General features: G+C 30.7%; 1 protein-coding gene and 1 long non-coding RNA gene across 8 annotated transcripts in view; one reads left to right on the top strand and one right to left on the bottom strand.

The window, feature by feature from the left end:
• Positions 1 to 2,163: 2,163 nt before the first annotated feature.
• Positions 2,164 to 3,730, top strand: LOC141460871 (uncharacterized). The gene is made up of 3 exons (XR_012462405.1): positions 2,164 to 2,306; positions 2,570 to 2,785; positions 3,059 to 3,730. It is a non-coding gene; the product is annotated as an uncharacterized lncRNA (long non-coding RNA).
• A 95-nt stretch (positions 3,731 to 3,825) lies between these two features.
• The window catches only part of LOC141460863 (uncharacterized), a 62,556-nt gene continuing 45,547 nt past the window's right edge, over positions 3,826 to 20,834 (bottom strand). For 6 of the 7 annotated variants that reach the window (XM_074141284.1, XM_074141285.1, XM_074141286.1 and 3 more), the window contains 5 exons: positions 16,681 to 16,807; positions 14,332 to 14,507; positions 11,771 to 11,869; positions 6,584 to 6,760; positions 3,826 to 5,886 (listed from right to left, as the gene is read on the bottom strand). In XM_074141284.1, the coding sequence (XP_073997385.1) occupies positions 5,821 to 5,886; positions 6,584 to 6,760; positions 11,771 to 11,869; positions 14,332 to 14,507; positions 16,681 to 16,807 (645 nt within the window). In that variant the 3' untranslated portion in view covers positions 3,826 to 5,820. The remainder of the gene's footprint in view (positions 5,887 to 6,583; positions 6,761 to 11,770; positions 11,870 to 14,331; positions 14,508 to 16,680; positions 16,808 to 20,834) is intronic. The other variant, XM_074141287.1, reaches the window with a different exon arrangement.

Genomic DNA, 20,834 nt, shown 5'->3' with positions numbered 1-20,834 from the left:
TATTACTTTATTTAAAATTATATCCCATCTGAACCTTATCAAATTTAAAGCTTAGATATAGTGTTCAATTTTTGCCCGCTGTGTTTTCTTTTAGTGGGGCAGATAAATATAACCGTACTTCAAATCTAAGAGAAGGATAAGCTGAACTCATTATAAAACAAACGTAAAAAACTAGTTATCAATTTCAAAAACAAACCCTCACGCCGTCATACTTATGTAGATCTATAATCTGCAAATCTCCTTCTAATTCACTGTATCATGCCTTATTGGAGCAGATTAAAATACAAAAAGTTAAACTTAATTATATTTGGAACAAAACTAAAATTATGGTAATTAGTGTTCTATTTGTTTCTATGTTTAACAATAGTTTGTTTATTTGTTCTTTTACTGATAAAGTTAGATACTGATAAAATCAAATTTTAAAACATTAATTCCATCTAGAAATAAATCATTAATTATTCATGAAAACACTAAATAGTTAAAAAAATATAATTTAAAAACACTTACTCTGCAACAATTAATATATTAATATTCATAGTAATACAACCATTGATTCCATGGTGAAATTGATATTGTACATTTAAAATAATGGGTAGTAATTTTAATTGCGATATTTGGAAATCATAAATTATTTAACTAGACATTATTTACAAGGCTTAATTTACAAGATATCCAAATAACTGACTTGATCTAAGAGTAAAATATGTAGATATCTCTTTTTTATTATTTTGTTAAGCGCAATCCAACGAAGACAGTCTCCATTAGTACATAATTCATCTTTTCTAAAATATTTAAACAGCGCAGCTCATTATTCTTGGCTTACTAATACTTGTATTAGGTTTCTTAATAATATTTCTATCTTAAGTTGCACGTTATCCTAATTTTTGTATTTTAAGAGGTATTTAATACACAAGATTGATATCTTACGCCCAAAGATAGTTGAAACATTTGGTAGTTTACAAAGGATTGATCCCTAATCCACTTTCTTCTCTAACTGTGGACTAGATTAATCTAAAGAAGAAAGCACAATGTTATTTATTTTTAATATCCCTAAGGTAAGGTAATAGTGAATACAGGGAAAAAAAGAAAACTTTTAAATATTTCTCAAAAGATTAGCTAGTTAGTTTTTGTTTTCATTTTCAAATCATTATAAAAATTATCAGTTAAAATCTAAAGCAAGTAAAATATTTGTAACATCACCTGCAGATTAAAAGTAAATAGGCAATGTCTCTCAAATAAAATGTAGTGTGACATAATTTTTTTTAAACCCATACTTTTTTAATTATTGTTGGAATGGCATTATAATTTGATAACACAGCACAATGAAGTAATGTGATTCTTCAAAGTATTTTACTCACAGACAGAAATAAGAGACTTACACATTTTTAAAATTGAAATTAGTTGTTACTTACTTGAACAAACACTTTCTCTAAGATACGTTCTTGAAATCTCACTTGTACATGTCACAAGAACCAAACCATTTCCCAGTTACCTAAAAAAATATGAGACAATAACATATTTTCTGCTGTTAAAAGTTAGGATCACTAATTATTAGTGCATTACCTTTTTTACTACGTACATTTCTCTTTTCATAATTAATAGTAGAAACAAACAAGCTAAAGAATTACCTTCCTTCTGCCAGTTTATAAATAATACTTTAACTGACTCTGTTCTTTATCGCACCCTTTTTTTGTTTATAAGATTTGTTATATCATAGTAGTTTTTAAGAAAATTATGGTTTGTAACAGAAACATTACTTTTACACAAGAAATGATAAAAAAAAAACCAGTACCCTTTCTGAAGTTTAGCCTAGAAATTGATTAAAATTCACTTTAACGTTGCTAAATAACACTTTAAAAAACCTACATTTAGAGAGCAATATATTTTTTTAATATATGTATTTCAAATGAATAAATAATTTGTCCAAAACAAATATTTTATTGTTAAATTTTTTAAAAAATTGATAAAAATGTAAAAAAGGAATGAAAACATATTAGAGCTCCTACGCTGGTTTGTATCCTAATACAAAACTTGAAATTTTAACATTATTTGGTTGCAAAATGAATTTTTTCAATAATCAGAGCGCCCTGGTGGCGATTTATGTAAACCTTTAACAATAACCTTCTCTTTTGATAATATTCAGTTGGTTATTTTACCCAACAGGTTTTTACTGGAGCTATGATTTTATTTATATTTTTTGTATAGGTAAATAGAAAACAGACTTTGTTTTAATTTTATACGTCAGGCGGATATTTTGGTCGATAAAAACTGCGACACTGAAAAATTGTGTAAAACTTAGAAGAATGGTATTTAAACATTATTTAATAATAATAAACTAGTGAATAAATAATCATTTTTTAAAGATTACTATTATTATCTTTCTTTTCGCCAAATAGATGATTGAATACCGGAGACAAATCCATTTACTCTATAAGACTGTGCATTTTAACACAATCTTTCTTCAATGTTGATTTTTTAGATTTTTCACTTCAATGACAGCTCATCCAGGCATACTTATCTTAACTTGACACAACCTTCTCTGGTTGGATTTTGATTTGTTTTTTTTCAGTGGCTCTGAGTAAGGAGCAACTATTGGCTTTTATGATATGTTTGCGATAAGATACCTTTAGGACTTAAAGACGTGAGGAGGAGAACGCAAACAATACTGGTGAGAAAATTCAATGAAATTAAAATATAGGAAGATTCTCCTGGCAGACCTAGAAAAATTGTATTGAGGGACCAAGATGTGAGGTTCCTGTTGTACTTCTTACAAAAAAGTGTCCAGGTATTCATTTTTACTCACATCACTATTCTTATGATAATTCTTTAGGTCTGGAAGAGATTGTCGGCCTGACTTGAAAAATCCTTAAACTATTTCTATTTTTTTCTGTATCCGTTGGCATCATTTATCTTTAGAGTGTGTTTCTATAGTAGTTAACAGAATCACATTCAGAAACTTCTGATGAAGGTCACCAACAGACTCAGGAAAAAATAATAATTAAAAAATCTCTCCTTATTTGATGTGAATCCTTAATTTTTAGAATTATTCTCATTTCAGAGGATTCCGTCCTTTTAGTCCTCACTATTGATGTGCGCAAGGGATGACGGCAAACGTCTTTTCTCAAGTGTGATCCATCAGTTGCATATTTTGCTTGGAATGCTACAACACTGGGATATAGGGCAAGACAAATACCACTGCTCCTAAAGGATCTGTGAATCTTTACACCAACTTCTCTTTGGTGAAAATTTTTTTTGCCCACTTCGGTGTCAGTTAATTAAGACCATTATATTTCTATTTTCTCCACGCCTCACGTCACAAAGAAGTAGAAAAAGAAAGAGAATATTTTTATTGTTACCTTCAATACCAATACCCATCAAAGTGAATTCAGCCGTTGATTTCACTAAGTAATAGTGTGAAGAGAAGGTGACGGTTTTGTCAGTGCTTGAGAATATCGGTAAATAAGCCAAATTAGACTCAGTATAATTGGTTGTGGTACTCCAAAAATAGTAATGTAATTTTTGTCCTAAAGTAGATTACCTGCACTTAATATTTATGAAGGTAGGGTGAATCTTTTTCATAATTTCTACACTTGCTACGAGAATTTTTAATACATAACAAAAAATCGTCACCAATCTCTGAATTTTAGTTATATATTGGTGTAACTTAAATAAATTAAAAAAAAAAGAAAAAAGTTACAAATACACAATAATTTAAATCAAAATATTGTAATTTTTTAAATACGATGAAATAAAGGAATGAAAATCGGGAATTTTCGCTGATATATTATTGGAAATATGTTTGGGCTACACCTTTGAACTACCAAATGTATTAACTTTATTTATTTATATATTATCTTAAACATTTTTCCAATTTTGAAGTCACTGATAAAAACATTGGTTGATGGGTTTTATATTTAATTACAAATTTCTAAAAGGAACAAATACTACTTTACATTATATACACCACATTTATATTTACTATATAACCACTTATATGCTAATATGTATGATTTATACTAAGACTATGGTAAATATTTCATAACAATTGGTAAAAAACACTTTCCATTATGCTATTTTGTAATTTTGGTTAACATTGAAGAATTTCATTCGTCAATCTTTATCGACAGCTTATAAATATTTTCAAATCATAATTTTACATTACATTTACAGTATTTATTCACATTTTGTTATAATTAAGGCACTAATTACTTAAAATTAATGCTAATTCACTAAATTTATTTTTAGTAAACATTAAAAAAATACATACATTTTGGCAGCTTGTGTTGAAGTACATATGTCAGGCAAATGGGTATTCAAGTAAAGTAGCTTCGGCTATTGACTTTTTAGTTAAACCCAGTTTTATTTTACATTGACAACTCAAAGGAAAGGTTTATTTTCAGCATTTCGTGACATAAAAACTAGACGGAAATAGAATTTGTTTAAGCTGATACGAACAAATTATCAGCAGATATAATTTTATAACTTAATAATTAATGTTCAATTAAATTGTAATAGTCTGATTTTTGTTAAACTGTCGTTTACTGAGCCACCGCATGGTATAGAAACTTAAAAGGGCGTTGGAGCAAAAACTCAACCAAGAAGTGAGACCGTTGGTGTGGAGAGCCAATCAAATGAGATCTACTTCTGTCTTAGCGTGTCCCTTAACGGACGTGGATATTTTAGGTTAACCTGATCAGAAGCGAAAGAAGGACAGCATGACGACAGAGCCGCAACTTTTTGGATGAAAGATACTCAGATCTTTGGAATTAGATTGGAGAGTTCATAGAAATATATGCTGCGAAGCCTTGTGTGACTGAATGAAGATTTGTGCGGATTATGCACAACAAATATTCTAGGCAAACGAAGGTGATTTGGTTCTGGAGACCCCCAATGTCTAGCAGTTGTAGACAGAGAAAAAACAGCCCGAATTAATGTTGGAGGAATGGATTATGATAAGCAGAACCATTTATGGGAAACACAAGAATTTCATCTCCATAGCAAAAGAACGTATTAACTAATATCAACATCGTAAATCTAGTTAAAAATACATTTGAAAAAGTATTTTACCTTAACAACACACTCAGCTTCTAACGTAAACACATTTTAGGACCTAGACAATGCTACAACCTAAAATAACCATTTGCCTAACACATAAACATCAATCTAAATTCGAAAAAAGTTGATATATTGATGTTTAGCACTGCACATAATAATATAAAAAAAGTCATCAGCTTAACAAATATTTGATTCAAATGAGCTTCATTTTTAATAATTTAATAATAAATATATTTATAAATTCTGTTTTGTCATGATACAAAACAGATGATTTACAAAAGAAAAGAAGGAAAATTAATACATAAAAGAAGTTGAGCAGATAATAGAGAGTACAGTACTGAGATGTGTTTAGCGGTTTTTTCGAATTTAAAAAATAATAAATACAAAACATTAAATTGTCTAATATTTTTAAAAAATCATTACCTAATATTGCTTACGTATTGTTTAATTACAATACACGACAATAAAGTACTGAAGTGTTTTTCGGCGAATAAATTTTCATTATTTATACCTTTTTTAAAAAATCAATTTTTCATGTTTTTTATCAGGACTGTTAGCGTTTCAAACCAATTTTCCTTGAGACAATAAAATATCTGTTAGAGACAATTTGAAATTAGCTTGAAGTGATTAAGAAATAACTGTCGTCTTAGTATTTATTACTGAACGACAATATTTCTAAACGCTAACAGCATCAAAGAAAAGTGAATAAGAGTATAGAGCAGCAATGTGGTCGCATAAACGAAAATAATTCTTCATCCAATTTTTTTAGATGATTGAAGTGATCAGCCTGGCCTTGAAGTTCACAATCTTCTCGCTGGTCTGAGCGAGACGCTGGAAAAGAGACCAACTAAATTAGAGATTATTGTCAATATCATATAACTGATGTTGAGTCGAGGCAAAAGACTCCAATTACGAGGACTTATATCAGTACAGAAGGGTAGCATTCGTCGGGCATCATCATTATCAACTACACGCCCTATTTCTATAAATAAATGAATAAATTTAAGTCCGAACGTTCACAAATTGTAGTCTCAGCGTTCTATACAAGAGCAGTTTTCCTCAGCTAGACACAATGCTGCTACAAGGATAGCCTGCGGAGAGGCGAAGGCACATCAAGTACATCACACGGTTCTTTGAAGAGAAAAATCTTTCAAATATTATGCTATTCCCCCCGCAACAGAAAGTCATGCATGATACGTTAATTGTAAACAACAGATGTTTTCAAATTAAATCCGTCTGCTTTCACTCAAGAATAACTACAAATTAAACCAGATTTATGTAACAAAAACAGTTTCCATGAATTTCCTTCAGAAATTTGGAAAATTCTAAAGAAATAGAATTCGGAGGTGATCGATTTAAGAAAACATCAATTTTTTTTTTTTTTTTTTTGGGCGCATTAACAGCTGAGGTTATTAGCGCCCGGAGCTTTTTCCAGTGCACTGCCGGCCTCCGGACAGTGTTCTCTCGTTACAGACAACACTGTCCATCACCGGACATTATTATTATTTTTAAATCTGAATCTACTTACAAGAATCAAATCCTGAATGAGAGACGCTACTCCTTTGTTAGCCACGACGAAGAGCCTGGTCAACGGTCCGGGTACTCCAACTCCGTAAGCTGATTCATCTTTATGTTCTTCTAGAGCTCCATTGGCCGCAGCAGCACCATCACCTCCATCCGGGGCTTGACCACTTCCAGCAACCAACTACCAAAAATTATAATTATTTTTCATTGAATTTCATAAAGTATTCATCATGAAAGCTTTCATTTTTAATGTAACTATATTTAGTTCACTTTTACACGTCATAGCACGCTTCGCTTGGTTTCATTCTGAACGGCTTAGGATTTCGACCATCATCATCAGATATTGATCGTAAAGTTTTTATAAGCGTAAGTCAAATTCTTGATTTGAAGAATCAATTCGAAACCGTTCACAATAAAGAAGTATTCAACTGAAAACCTTATCGCATCAACTAGCACTGCAGATCTGATCACATTTTTAAATAAACTGTTTTTGGATTATTAGAAATGGAATCTCATTAAACTTGATTTCCAATTCAATAATATGCAATGAAAATAATTTTATTCGTTTATTTTTAAAAAAAATATTTTATATAAATTGTAAACAATTATCAATTTTGAAAAAAAAATCTTTACTCTATATTAAGTCGCTGTTTCAGCTTTTTGAACTTACCTGTAACTGAGCCTTACTTCAAAATTTTGTTCAACGTAACTTGTCCTAAATGAGAATATTAGCGAGCAACTTTAAAAAAAATACAATTCTAAAGATTATGTTCACAATAATATTTCTAAACAATCAGTTTCTGTTCTGGTTCATTCAACATCTCTATTTGGAGATATAAGGGGCAAAATTTAACTTTTGAAGCACCTTCGCGTATATCGGGGTATGTGATGGTACAATTACCAAGGTGATCTAGGAAGGGCGTTGGTAGGCGGCAGTAAGGAATAGCCACTTCCTGCCTTTGCCATTCTTAGATATTCTGAGGAAGACCCTCCCAAATTAAAGAAAGAGGATTCTAGAAAGAGTGAATTCCTTTCTAACATCTGGTAACTACGAGGGAATCGCTACCCTAAATAGCTTTTAAAGAAAAATATTCTCTATAACTCAAAAGTATAGTAAATAACCTGCAATGAATAAAACTGGAGGAATTCCAAGTAGATTAAATTTTTATTTTAAAACTATAATAAGTGAGTCCTCAAAACATCATGAAGTACCTCAATAATTATTATCAAGGGCCAAATCTTGACATTTTCTTACACTTGAGAACTCAATCTAGTGAGCTCAGAATTTGTGAACACCAGTAAAGTTTAACTATACATGTACAAATTAATTCCTGACTTTAACTCTTGATACATAGTGTTGTTATCATAAGATAATTGATTAACTGGGACGCAGCTCCGACAGGATGCAAACAAAAAATAAAATCAAAAAACAAAATTAAAAGCTTTCTTACCTTATTGAAACTATTAAAAATAAAGTTTTAAGATCTATCCATTACAATTTGTTTGTAATCCATATAGATAAAAGGCTATTCGACTTACCATTTTTACTTCCCCTTACTAGGTAAAAGGAAGTATTGCAATTATGCCAAATTCTTTCAATACTGTTCACTATATTAGGAAGGCTTTTCTTTCGTATAGGTTTAAGAATTGAAGGAACACTAAGAAGAACAAACAAACTCTTAATGCATCACACTTGAATCTTAATATATTTTTTTATCTTCTCCAAATAAATTAATTTGGTTATTGCCAAAATATTTACAAAATCAATTTGGTTGGAATAATGTTAGGATGATTATCCAGGGAGAGAGCAAATTGGTTTTGTCAATATGGATGCCAGGAATTTCAGGAAGTAAATATAAAGCAAATAGTGATGTTGCTCAGCAAATCAGTTATTTACAAAAGAATTATATTATTATTTACAATTTCTGTCAGTTGTATTTTTTTTGGTAAGTAAGGTTCTGGTCCATTAAGCTTTGAGTTCCTTTCAGTTCTGGTGTGCACAATGGATTGTAAGATAGTGGTCAAAAGAAAATATGAGGCAGCACTTAATTTATACCAAATCCAATCTAATGTTTATTTATTGTAAATATATGTTATGTATTTAAAAATAAAAATAAAAATGTTTAACATTTTTTAACTTTCGTAATACATAAATATATTTTTGGAATCTAGCCATTAATCCAGGAAACAAGTTCTGTTTAGAGTTACTTTCACTTTTAGATTATATAGGTCCCGGCTGAGACTTAGTTTAGACACTGTTAAACTTCTAGTAGTAATATGGTAGTTTGAAAACTTAATTCCACATTAATTACTAAGAGAAAAAAATATTCAATTTCAATTATAATCCCTTAATTACGTTTTTCTCGGAAAATTCTATTGATAATGCAGGTTCTATTTTCCTTAAAGGAATATCAAGTTTCCTTGATTTTCTTAATTAATTTGAAATTTTAATTCCTTGCTTTTAAGATATAATTCAAAACATCTTTGATAAACTATAAGATTTAGTTAGATTACATCGAACGTAGTAGTTGTATTATATTTTTTTAATTTGACGACTCACCTTTACTTTTTTAAAAAAAGAAGAAAAACAACTTAGTTTACCCTTTTTTGACGGCCCTCTAATTTTCACAAAGTGAATAGAAATGGTTTCTTTTGCAATTTAGTTTAAGCATTTTATTAAAATACGGTATACTAAAACAATTACAAAGGTTGCTGGAAAGAAATAAACCAACATAATGAGATTATACTGTTGGAAGAGGGGTTTGTTTTAGGAAGGTGGTGGATTTTTAGTTTTTCTTTTAGGGCAGTGATTAATATATTAATAGAAATGATTAGACAAGCTTAATTTTTAAAATGTATTTAATAGTTTATCAAAATAAATAAAATTCATGCAATATAATGTATGCTTTTGTGAGAAATGGTGGGAATTGTGCTTATTTTATGGTTGTGAAAGAAATAATGATTACACGTGAAATGTAAAATAAGTGATTTAATGAGTAGTTTTTAATATTAATTTTGTTTTCAAAGAGAAAAATTTATTAACATTATGTAAATATAAGCACAAAAAAGCACGTTATAAAGAGTATTTAACATCGGTTATGTTTACAAGATGAAAAAAAAAAAACTTTAATGAAGTAAAAAAAAAAATCTAAAATATTATTTAGCGATAAATAAGCGCAAAGCATGTTTAATTAATTCTATTTTAGCTTCAGGATTGTTGTGTCCACAAATGGTTTAAGCGAACTTTGAAAATAAATATATGTAAATAAGGAGTTACAAAAGGGAAATTTGGAAACTCTACCAGCGAGAGACTTATCAATCCGCAATAAGGCAGTAAAAGATAATAGGAAAGTGGTTTAACATACATGCTTTTTTAAAGAAAACACAAACTGACAATAGAAGTAAGTTTGAATAACGGGTAAACAGGCAAAATTTATTATTATTTGGGTTAGTTATTTTTTTTGTAATATTTACAATATTTATTAGGGTTTTATGTTTTTTTGAAAAAGAAAAAATTATATATATATATTAACACTCAAGTGTGATTGGCTCATGCTTTTTTTAAAAAAATTTATTACTTTTTTTTTTTTTAAACTACATTTTTGGAAAGCGGTTTTGTGGGATTAGGAAATTTTAAGGATTTAAAGGAGAACAACCTTCGTAATTATTATAATTTATCAGGAGCACTTAATTTTGTCATTTTCTTATTTACTGAAAAATATTGTAGCACCTGATAAATAAATTTTTACTTAAATTTACAGCAATTTTTAGAAACGCTCTTTGGTGAATGTAATTGCTCTTGAATGTATAAATGTGTAATAATTGTTATTATATAAATTAGAATTGATAAATTTGGAGAATTTCTATAGAAACTTTCACTGATTTTAATTTTCCTTTCCCTGAGTAGTAGAAAGATACTAATGGTTAAGGTTATAATTTTCATAATCAACTTAAAAATCGAGCTAGACAAATTATAATTGATATTGTTTATTAAGAAGCTTTAGATGTAGAGGAGAGACAGCTTCGTAAGCACAGATACCCTTATTTTCTAAGGGACTCCAAAACTCTGGGAAAGAATAACTCTCGCAAAACCTAAATTGCCCGCTTCGTGACAGTACGAATTAAGTTTAAGATTTACGTTATCGCAGCATATTCGTATAGTATCAAAAACACAGTATAGTCTAAGGGAGAAACGTATTCATCGCCAGGCAGAACAGCCAATGGCATTCACGTCCTGAATAATACTAGCTCTGCAAAACGATTGACGAATCTAGCAGTGACACTGGATACATACAAAGAGGGTGAAAAAAAGAAATTTAGGGAGGTAGAATATATTCATAAACCCAAGATGTTGGAGCAATAAAAATTTCAACAATCCTAGGATTGGGGAGCCCTAGTAACCTTATCTCTGGTCCTCCAAGCTGAGGATTAGAGTTTATCTACCCTGGGCTTAGAGTTGATGGCATTATTTAAAAAAAAATATCATTCTCTGGAATCCTCAAAGAAAAAGCCAGTCGAATTTTAAAGAACCCAAGATTAACTCCGGCAACTTAGAATATTAAAAGCTACAGCAAAATGAGAGCTAGTTGAAATCTGGAGGAAGTATTGCAGAGATTTCAAGGGCACATATAAAGAAATGGGAATAAAACGAGGAGAACACACGCCAAAGATAGGGAAGAGAAGAGCAGCGGTTGCAAATGCCAGAAAGTTGCAATTTGGCGGTAAGTGGTCCATTGTGTCTGCGAAAAACACATCTGCCCTGCATCGTGAGTACACTGGTGGCCAATTGGGCGTCAGATTTCACAATAGGATCCCTTAGAGATGAAACTAGGTGTCGTCGCATCCTGGACAAATCCCACACATAGCGGTTTCACATCTAGTCTCAATATTTGTAATTAACGGCATATTCACGTTTATTTACTTAGTCTCTACCTCATCTACCTTGCGATGTACAGGTTTATTCACATTTCCAACTGAAATCTATGTGACAGAACACTCTAACTTTGTTATTCTTAGTAAGATGACCTATTTGAAACTTATTAACGTAAGTATTTACGAGTAAATAATTTCTAACAGATCAGTTCAAAAGCATCACTTCACCAAAGAGACTGTTTCCAACCAAATTCGCGTAATTGATTTAAACACAAGAAAAGAAAAAAATAATAAAGTAAATATTGAAATAACGTCGTACCGATCTGGCCGATTGATATGTTGGAAGACCTGCATCATCAGTTCCGGCTAACACTCTGTACACGGTTCCGGCCATGCGAGCCGCCCTGTCCGCCGATCTCTATGCACACTGCAAATTATTCTCAACAAACCCATAATTTTTCATTTTCAATTAGAATTTTTGAAAAATGATAAAAAAAAAATAATATATGAAAACGAAAAATCGTTTAGAATGTAGAATATCTTAGTTGGTTGAGTCAGTGAGTATTTCCTTGTATTTTCGATTTTTTATTTTTTTTTATTTAATTTGTGAGGATTTAGTTTGTTTATTATATTACAATGAAGAGTCAGCTGTGTTTACAGAGTTGATTTTCCAAAATTTCTAAAATTAAGCAATTAGGTAAATATTTTCGTTCTCAACTAACTAACTTACTACAAGGCTATGCAATGTTAACTTGTAGACTGACTGTAGAAAGATGGTATTGTATTACTATTTTAAACGCGTTTAAAAAACACTAACTCATTTATTAGTGCCTGTTGATTTAAGACGACTGATTGCAGTCGCGAAATTGTAGTCAGAACCGCTGATTAGAACTTATTATACTATGGAGATTTTTCTTTTTTGATATTACAATGAAATAATTTTGAAGCACATTAAAAGTTTGCAATCGGAAGAGAAAAATTTTCAATTAGTCACATAAATAATTGTAGCTAAAGGAAAGTCAAGTTTTGTAATTATTTTTTGTTTATGACGTCGTTATAATGGTTTCCATGCAATTTTAAAAAAGAGTAGATCATCAACCTAATACTAAAAGATTAAATTTTTCTTTCTTTTTATGCGATTTGTTATTATATTTACTAAATTGAGCAAATCAAATAACTCAGTGTTTGATTAGTTTTGGGGGAAAAGGAAATGATGAAAACTAGTTTTTCATTCTTATTGGCTATAGTAATTTCATGCTAGTTATTACGTGCTCTTTTTTCCAGAAAAGTTTTTCTTAATTTTTCTAATAATATGCAGTGTGCCAGGGTAAATAAGAGAGAAGCAGTATGTATGCATGCTGTATTATAAAAATTTTATGCATTTTTTAACCTATTATATGCGTAAATAAATAAATTTGTATATAACTAAATATAAAAACCTCACCTGTTCGGTTTTTGTCTCTTAATTAACAAAAAAAAGTACTGAGTTTTTGTTTAAGAAAAAAAAAACAAATCTGTTATAAAAAAAAGTCAGTACAATGTTACAAAAAAGTCAAAATTCTGTTGATAGTGTCCAGAATCTTTTCAAAGTCATTTTTCTCAGTTCGTTATTTTTGTATTTGATTTTTATTTTTTTTGTAACCAATATTTTTGATGCAAGGTTTCTGAAAAAAATATAACTCAATTCATGGAATAAAACAAAGTCATTAAAAGTGGGTAGATTTTTGGATTTTAAATTTTAACTAAATAGTACGCCATTTTTTTTGTGGGAAATAGAGGTACTATTAATTGATGAAGAAAAATGTGATATATCAGAAACTTTACGCTTCTGCCCTAAAGTATGGCCTAAACAAAAAGCAGGAAAGGAAAACGTTTTTAGCGTCCCAGAATTACCACGCGGAGATCATAGGTTCGAATCTAGTGTAAAGGAGAGTATTGTCTGTAACGAAAGAACGCTGTCCGGCGACCAGTAGTGCATAGAAAAAAAGTAAGCGGGTATCAAGTACCTTAAATGTTGATACGCCTTAATTTAATTTCATTTAAGTACCTAAGGTCTCTCGTTTTCAGTACCTAGGATAGCCAAACGGGGTGGAGTTACTGGAACTTATATTTAGAACCTTTCTAATTTTTATCATTGGTAATATTATCATCCAATAATTGGATAACTTCCAATATGTTAAAGAGTTAACCGGAAAGATTTTCAAATGTGAATACTAGATCAAAAACGAAAAATTCCAGTATGTTCCAACTTAATATTTCGTTCGCTTAGCTTCAGCGGATCTGGCAAGTAGTGTGGCGATGAAAATGTTTCTAACAGAAAGTACCACTTCACTAGGGGACTTTTTTTTGGTTTTTGGGTACTGGCTCTTCATCATACAGCGCTTTAAACTTTACAAGAATTCAGGCTTTTGAATAATATAAAAACCAATGTTCCCAAAATGTGGACCGAGGTATTATTAGTTGCACGAGATAAAACCCAATATTATGTTACCTTTATAATGAAATGCACGGCATTTGATGCTTAAAGTATTATTAGTGAAATGCTAAAGTCAAAGAAAATACTTCTAAAAAAACCAAAACCTAGAAAAGTGTTTAAAAAGAAAGAAGAAGTTTATTGTTATTCCTAAGAAGGCTTAAGGTAGTTAAATGTTATGAGTAAGCCTATGAAAGTATTCAGTGAAACTACTTGAGGCCTTAGCAGTAAACTGCATGCACCAGAGAGATTCATTCAACGTTATTGATAAAACAAGTTTGCTTACTCATTCAGAAAAACAAGATAAGATTGACAGAAATGTTTGTCGAAGACAAAAAAAAAATTTAAAACAAGAAATGTACAAAATATAATAGTGGCTAAGTAAAAAAGAAAGAAAAAAGACTCACCCTGACGATATCAAAAAGAAAGTTTCCAGAACCACCGCCACTTCCGCCAGCTTGAGCATCGGCTGTGGCTCCCAAGTTGAAATTTAGAAACCTTTTATTACGAGGATCTTCTTCCTCTTCTTCTTCATCGTCAATTTCTGAACTTTCTGCATCATTATCTTCGGATACTTCGTTGTCTGTAAAAAAAAGAAGAAAGTAATATCAATAATACAGAATTAGATTGCGGAGAGACTTTAGAGTCAAAATAAAATTCTTAGCGTATAAGAACTAATCTAAACTTTTTCTCATTACAAGGGCTGAGATATGTTAGCTTAGAATAAAAGGAGACTCTAGCCAAGCAAGAGAAAGAAAGCTGAGCCAAGCTCAGCAGTAACTTCCCAGACCGAAAATTTGTCGGGACAAAAGTTGACTGCAGCAAAGGGAAGGTCCATTTTTGTGGCTCCCTAAAATGTCATTATTATTGGTGGACTTCATTTTCTGGAAAAAACTTCATTCTTTCTTGACCAATATTTTACTGCGACAATTTTTGTTAAATATGGGTAGTAATCATTGCAGAAGCCACCAAGCTGGCTTGTCCAAAAATTATTTAAAGTATTCAAAATACAAGTAATTTTTACTTTGTTTTCAAGAAAGTAAAAACAAAAAAACTTGTTCTCTTCAACACCCCTTCTGGCCAACCTCCAGAATCTTTACTATCAAACCCACCTTCAAAGTCCAACTTTTTCAGACGCAATAAAACATTACAATTCTCTGAAAGGCATGCAATTAATACTTTGGCAAAATGTAATAAACAGTGGGACATTTTTCGAAACCATACAGAAAGTATCAAAGCATAAAAAAATTACACATCTCATTCATATTTTAAAATATTTCATTATTGTACGCAATTAAATTCTTTAGCGCTCCCATTTTATTACTGCACTTTATTATTTCCTTGGTACCATATAATTTTAATAAAATTGCATTTTTATGTATTTATAATAGTTTTTTCAGGACTTCTATTCTGTACAAAAAAAAAAAAAAAAAGAAGAAGAAGAATATTGCATACATCCTCTAATTATTTATTTCAACTCGGATCTCGTGCCGAACCGTGTCTCCTGCATTGCAATAATTCTTGCTAACATGATGTAACTGTTTTACATTATATACTTCTAGTTTTTGTTTGTTTTATTCGTAAACTGTAATTGAATGTTTGTTTGTATGAATGTTCAAAGAAAGAATTTCTTTAATCTTATTGCCTACACATACTTCTACAACTTTTCTTGGTAATACAATATTTTTCCAGAAAAAATACAATTTAGGCTAATCTTTAGAGCTTACTACTTTTCTCGTAAGTGCCACTATATTGCAAGTGTACTGTCCTATAAAGAAGATTTGAATACAGAATTTAAAAAAATTTATTAACAAATAACTGACAATAAAAACATCAATTACTTTAGAAACTATACAAAGAAGAGTTAAATTTGTTTACAAAAAAAAAACCATCTGACAATTTTATATGTACATGATAAAAGAATTGCGTTAATGTTTGTATTTGCCAGTTTTAATATTATATTAAGAGGTTAAACAATTTGTTAAATTGCAACACACATCTTTTCAAACCTTGACTTGGTTTAGTTTTCTTATAATCACAGAACATACTGAAATAGTTCAACATTTAATAAGACTACTTTATTAACCCCTTTCATCTAATAATTAATTAGGTTCTTACAAAGCTACTTGTTTTATTGCCTTCATCTAATTATTTTTGAACGTATTTTTATTATTTTTACTTCAACTTACAGCTTTTTGAGATCGTTACAAGTTTTGGGACACTCTGTACTCTCAAAAAAAAAAAAGCGAAAGCTTAACATTTTCTTTTGGATAGGTTAACAGGCACAATTTATATCGCTGTGGTATCCAGTTAACAGTTAATTGCTTTGGGTTTTTGATTAACACTTATTTTTTTTTAAAACCACACTTTACTCAGAAAAAAAACAATGAAAACTGTAAAACTAAAATCTGCATGATTGCGGTACTAATTATGTTATTATAGAATAGATTAGATTCCAAAGTGATTGGTCAGAAAACTTATACCACTGCGTCCTGAGTTTTCTTTTAATAATCTAAACTCTGTATACGCTCTTCGCGTTAACATAATGCGCACATCAAGTTTTCTCTTCTTCCTTATTTATCCTATACAAGCTTTTCCTGAATCGGTTTTGACCTGCGTAAAGATCCGTGTCCAAGATTGTTGTATTCTGGCCTTACGCCTTATTGTAAAGCGTTAGGTCAGACAAAATTTTCGTAGGGTGAGAAAATTGTATTTTTATTTAAAAATTGTCAAATATGGAAGGCGGATGTACTTACCTCCCGTAGCTTCAGGTTCCAAGTCTTCAGAATCATCTTCTTCTTCTTCCTCTTCAAGATCCTGTTTTGGCGCTTCACGTTTCGCACGCACCGGATTCACACGTGATTCAGCCACTGAATTCTCTTCCTATTTGTTAAAAAAAGAATAAAGCAAACAAACTTATGATTTTTTACGTAATATGTTTTTGAAAAAGCAGAAGTTATATAATAGCTCTAGGAATCAATCATTTGACGTTATAAGATTAGAAAAAAAAATCTCAAAAAATTAAGGGAATAACGGATGTTTCTGCTTCTTTCATATTTCGTTTGAAGTTATATTTTTCTAACCTACAGGCCAGATTATTAGGTTATTACTGGAGCCAGGAGATTACAGTGGCTCAAAAGTGTTGCTGCAGCTTCATGCTCCAGATTATTAGGGCTGAACCATTGAAAAAACCTGAAGACTAAATAAATTTACAAATTGCAACTCATACACAAATATTATAAACTCAACTATAATCACTTCAGCATTTATTACAAGCGTTACTGACGGTGTAGCGGTATGTTCACGGGATTGGCTACAAATATTTTATATTTAGCTTCAAAGCAATGAAAAAAAAAATATATTTTCAAATGATTGATTCATTTTTTTCCTATCTGAAAAGAAGAAATTTGCGTAAAAGCTTAAGCCCTTAACTTAAAACCATGATAAACTTAATTATACCCTTGTGTTAAGCCTTAAACTGATATAACAAGTTTGTTTTAATTGATTTTGGCTTTCAATTTATACACTGATATCTTGAGTATACACACAAAAAAACTTATACACTTATTATTCAAAAAAAATATCGTTAGTTTGAATGTGCTCTTATAAAAGCTGATTCTTCGTTGCTGCTTAAGACAGTTAGCAGTCACAAAATACAATTCAACGTTTAAATGGAAGTAGTGAACAATCTCAGATAACCAAACATGGAAAGTCTATCCTAGCACCGGAAGTGTTAGATATTATGGAAGGTAAATAGTAAAATCAGCTAGGGAGAAAGTATTTAGATAAGTGTTAGTAAAAGTGGACCTTCTTCACCTACGTTATTTTTCTTGACATTACTATGTTTGGATTGGATACTTATTTTCGTTTACAACTAAGTTTTTAAAATCACGTAGCCGCAAAAATCTCTACTTTCAGCTTCATAATTAGTAAGCTACGCTTTTTCTTAGTCACGAATACTGAGCCTATCTAAACTTCTTTCTAAAAAAGAAAACATCGGATACCAAAAGCGCTCTATGCAGAATTGAAGTTCGAACGCCTCATGAACCATTCCGAAGAACATGTGTTGACTTACGATTCTTTCAAGAGTGAGTGTGCGAATACGAAGACTCGCAGAAATATAATTCACAGGCTTTTCAGCAAGAATTCTTTGTTAGCTTTCCATTCAGTCAGTAAAGTAATATTTTGAATTAAAATGCCATTATACGTCGATCTTACTGGAAACATCTCTATTAGATTTGTAATGTTAACATTAATATTTTGTGAACTGCTAAATGCTTCACCAATTAAATAATTTATCATAATAAACAGCGTGAAAATATATGTAGCAAACAAAAAGAGAAATCAGAGCCCTAAATTAGCAAAACCTCTCTTAGAATTAGTAATTTCTTAATGGCATCAGTCACAAGAGAAAGATAAAGAGATAAGAGTAGGAGAAGCAATCCCTCATGCAGGCCCCATGCTCTATTGTAAATTAAATTTAAAAAAAAAATAAATAAATAAATATTAAATTAAAGAAGCCAAAAATAACCAAATAATAAAGTAAAATTATAAAAAAGCTTAGGGCCAGCATTGTTGAAAAAGAGAAATACACATTCTCTGAGAAAATAATTAAAAAAAATAATTTACAATAGAAAAAGAGAAAGTCAGAGAATGTGTTCTCTTTTTCTAAGGAAGCTATTACAGCAGAGAATGAGAATAAGAAACAATAAAAATTAATTTATTAAAATTTAAAAAAGTAAAAATGAAAACCAAAACAAACAATTCCAAACGTGAGATTTCTTGTTTTGTTCGTAACAGACGAAAACCAGTTATTTTATGTTTTCTTTGGATGGATACCAAGGTGAGCTTAAGAAGTCTGGATGTAAATAAAGTTGACAATAAGTTATACTATAATCCATCTTGGAAATGTAAACCGGAAAATCCGGTACGAACACTGACACAACTTTATTTACTGTAATTTATGAATGAAATTTTCTCAAAGCACTGATTTCTCACGAGCAACCAATTAAATTAATCTGCCCTAGCGTTCTGACCAGATCAGCGCTAGGGTCACTACGTGTAACCTCTCTACACAACAAAAATCGTCATATGCAGGTTCTATAACTGCATCCAAAACCTTCCAACTTTATCGCCTACGGACTAGCAAGACAATGCGCGATGATGCCCAATCATTATCCGACTATGCTCTGTTTAAGCTAAGATTGCAACCTGGCAAGCGTTAGCAATGTTCACGCACTTCAGAAGGGGATGGCACTGTTATCTCTTGCTTCCATTGAAGACTGTTGATAGTCTTATATCTGTAAGAAGCTAGCTGTAGTAACAACAGACAGTTTAAAGACTGCCTTTGATGAAAGTAAGAGGTTACACTGAAAAAAATTAAGCATTACTGTAATTTTGGATATCACATATAGAGGAGCAGACTTTTTGGCTCACCTTAGCAGCTTTGTTTGTTTGGATGGACGTGCAACCTTATCCAATTCCAGAAAATCTATAGAGAGAGAAATAGTGAAGAAAAATTTAGAGCAACACACTCTAAATTTGACAGAAAACTAATCAGATCGATAGTTTTTGCCATTACATTGAAGTGTTATGAATGATTTGTTTTTTATTATTTGAAAGAAATTTAGAAGTAGCAGAGAACTCATGCTCAACCCGTTCATTTTTTTTTCTTTATTTTTTTCTTTTTTAACAATATCTGGAACATTCTACTGGTGTCACATTTTTTGAGAATGCCCATTATTTTATTATTTTGTGGGTTACATAAATAAAATACATGCAGGAAATTGGATAATATTTATTTTCCATAAACAGGCAAATCATACATTCAAATGTGGGGTTAATAGTTTGTTGTTTTTTTTGAGGTTAATATGAAAATGTAAATGATATAATCAATAGAATGTGCATAATTTTGATTGATTTATTAGATATAATGTAGAAGTGTTTTCAATTTTACAAAAAGAAAAAAGAAGATTAAGTTAAATTAAGAAGATAATGATCTTATTAAGAAGAAGAAACAGCCTCTCTCCCATATTCTGTTTCACGGCATTGCGGTATGTGAGATCTTTGGCACCTGTGACAAGAGATGATCACATTGCCAAAAGACTATTTGGGTAAATCCCTTAAACTCAAAACAAAAATAGGATACACTTAACTAGACTTCAGGAAGATGGTACAATAAACCAATTAATTGGGCTGCCTTCGGAGTGACAGGACCAGCCACATGTTCTTATCTATAAGGCAAAATAAAGGAACTGAACTCATTTTTTACATTTCGAACAAAATATTGGGTACATCTCCATCAAATCAATGATTTGGATAGAATGATAGAGTCACTCTTAGTGTCGAATAATAGGATATTCTGAAGAGGCACTGATATCCCCGCCAGATAGGAGCTTGGGTCTATATCACAAGAGCTCAGAAACAGAAGGGAAAAGAAAAGAGACTTGTGAAGGAAAGTCCATAAGGAATAAGAATCAGCATGAGATTTCCTCACGAACTACGTTTTTAGGAACATGAGAAAATAAAAAACAGTAACGAAAACAATTCTACTAAAGCAACATGGCTGAGGTGAATTAATGCAAAAAAATATTATCCATTTTCCATAACAACATGTAATGAGCGTGAAAATGCTTGAAATATTGATGACTTATCACATAATGTGCACTTATTAGTAATTTATTAGATTATTGGTGATTTAATTTCACTAGGCAGGTCGTGAAAATTGTATATATAGACGATATCTCACTTTGGGTGGCATATTATTAGATATGGCTGATTACCCTTATCTATTCGGAACTGTTATTAGATTAACAACTAGGTGAGGATAACTTCCAAAGAATCTTCCAATGGTTTCCCCGCAGAATATTTTCAGACTCGAAGAGACAATCAATGATCTAGTAGTAGCCTA

The sequence above is a fragment of the Rhodnius prolixus genome, unplaced genomic scaffold, assembly GCF_049639745.1.
Source record: "Rhodnius prolixus isolate KJV_2025 unplaced genomic scaffold, Rpr scaffold_6, whole genome shotgun sequence".
Lineage (NCBI taxonomy): Eukaryota > Metazoa > Arthropoda > Insecta > Hemiptera > Reduviidae > Rhodnius > Rhodnius prolixus.
Note: the sequence above shows the minus strand (reverse complement) of the source record. Positions and strands in the feature narration are given on the sequence as shown.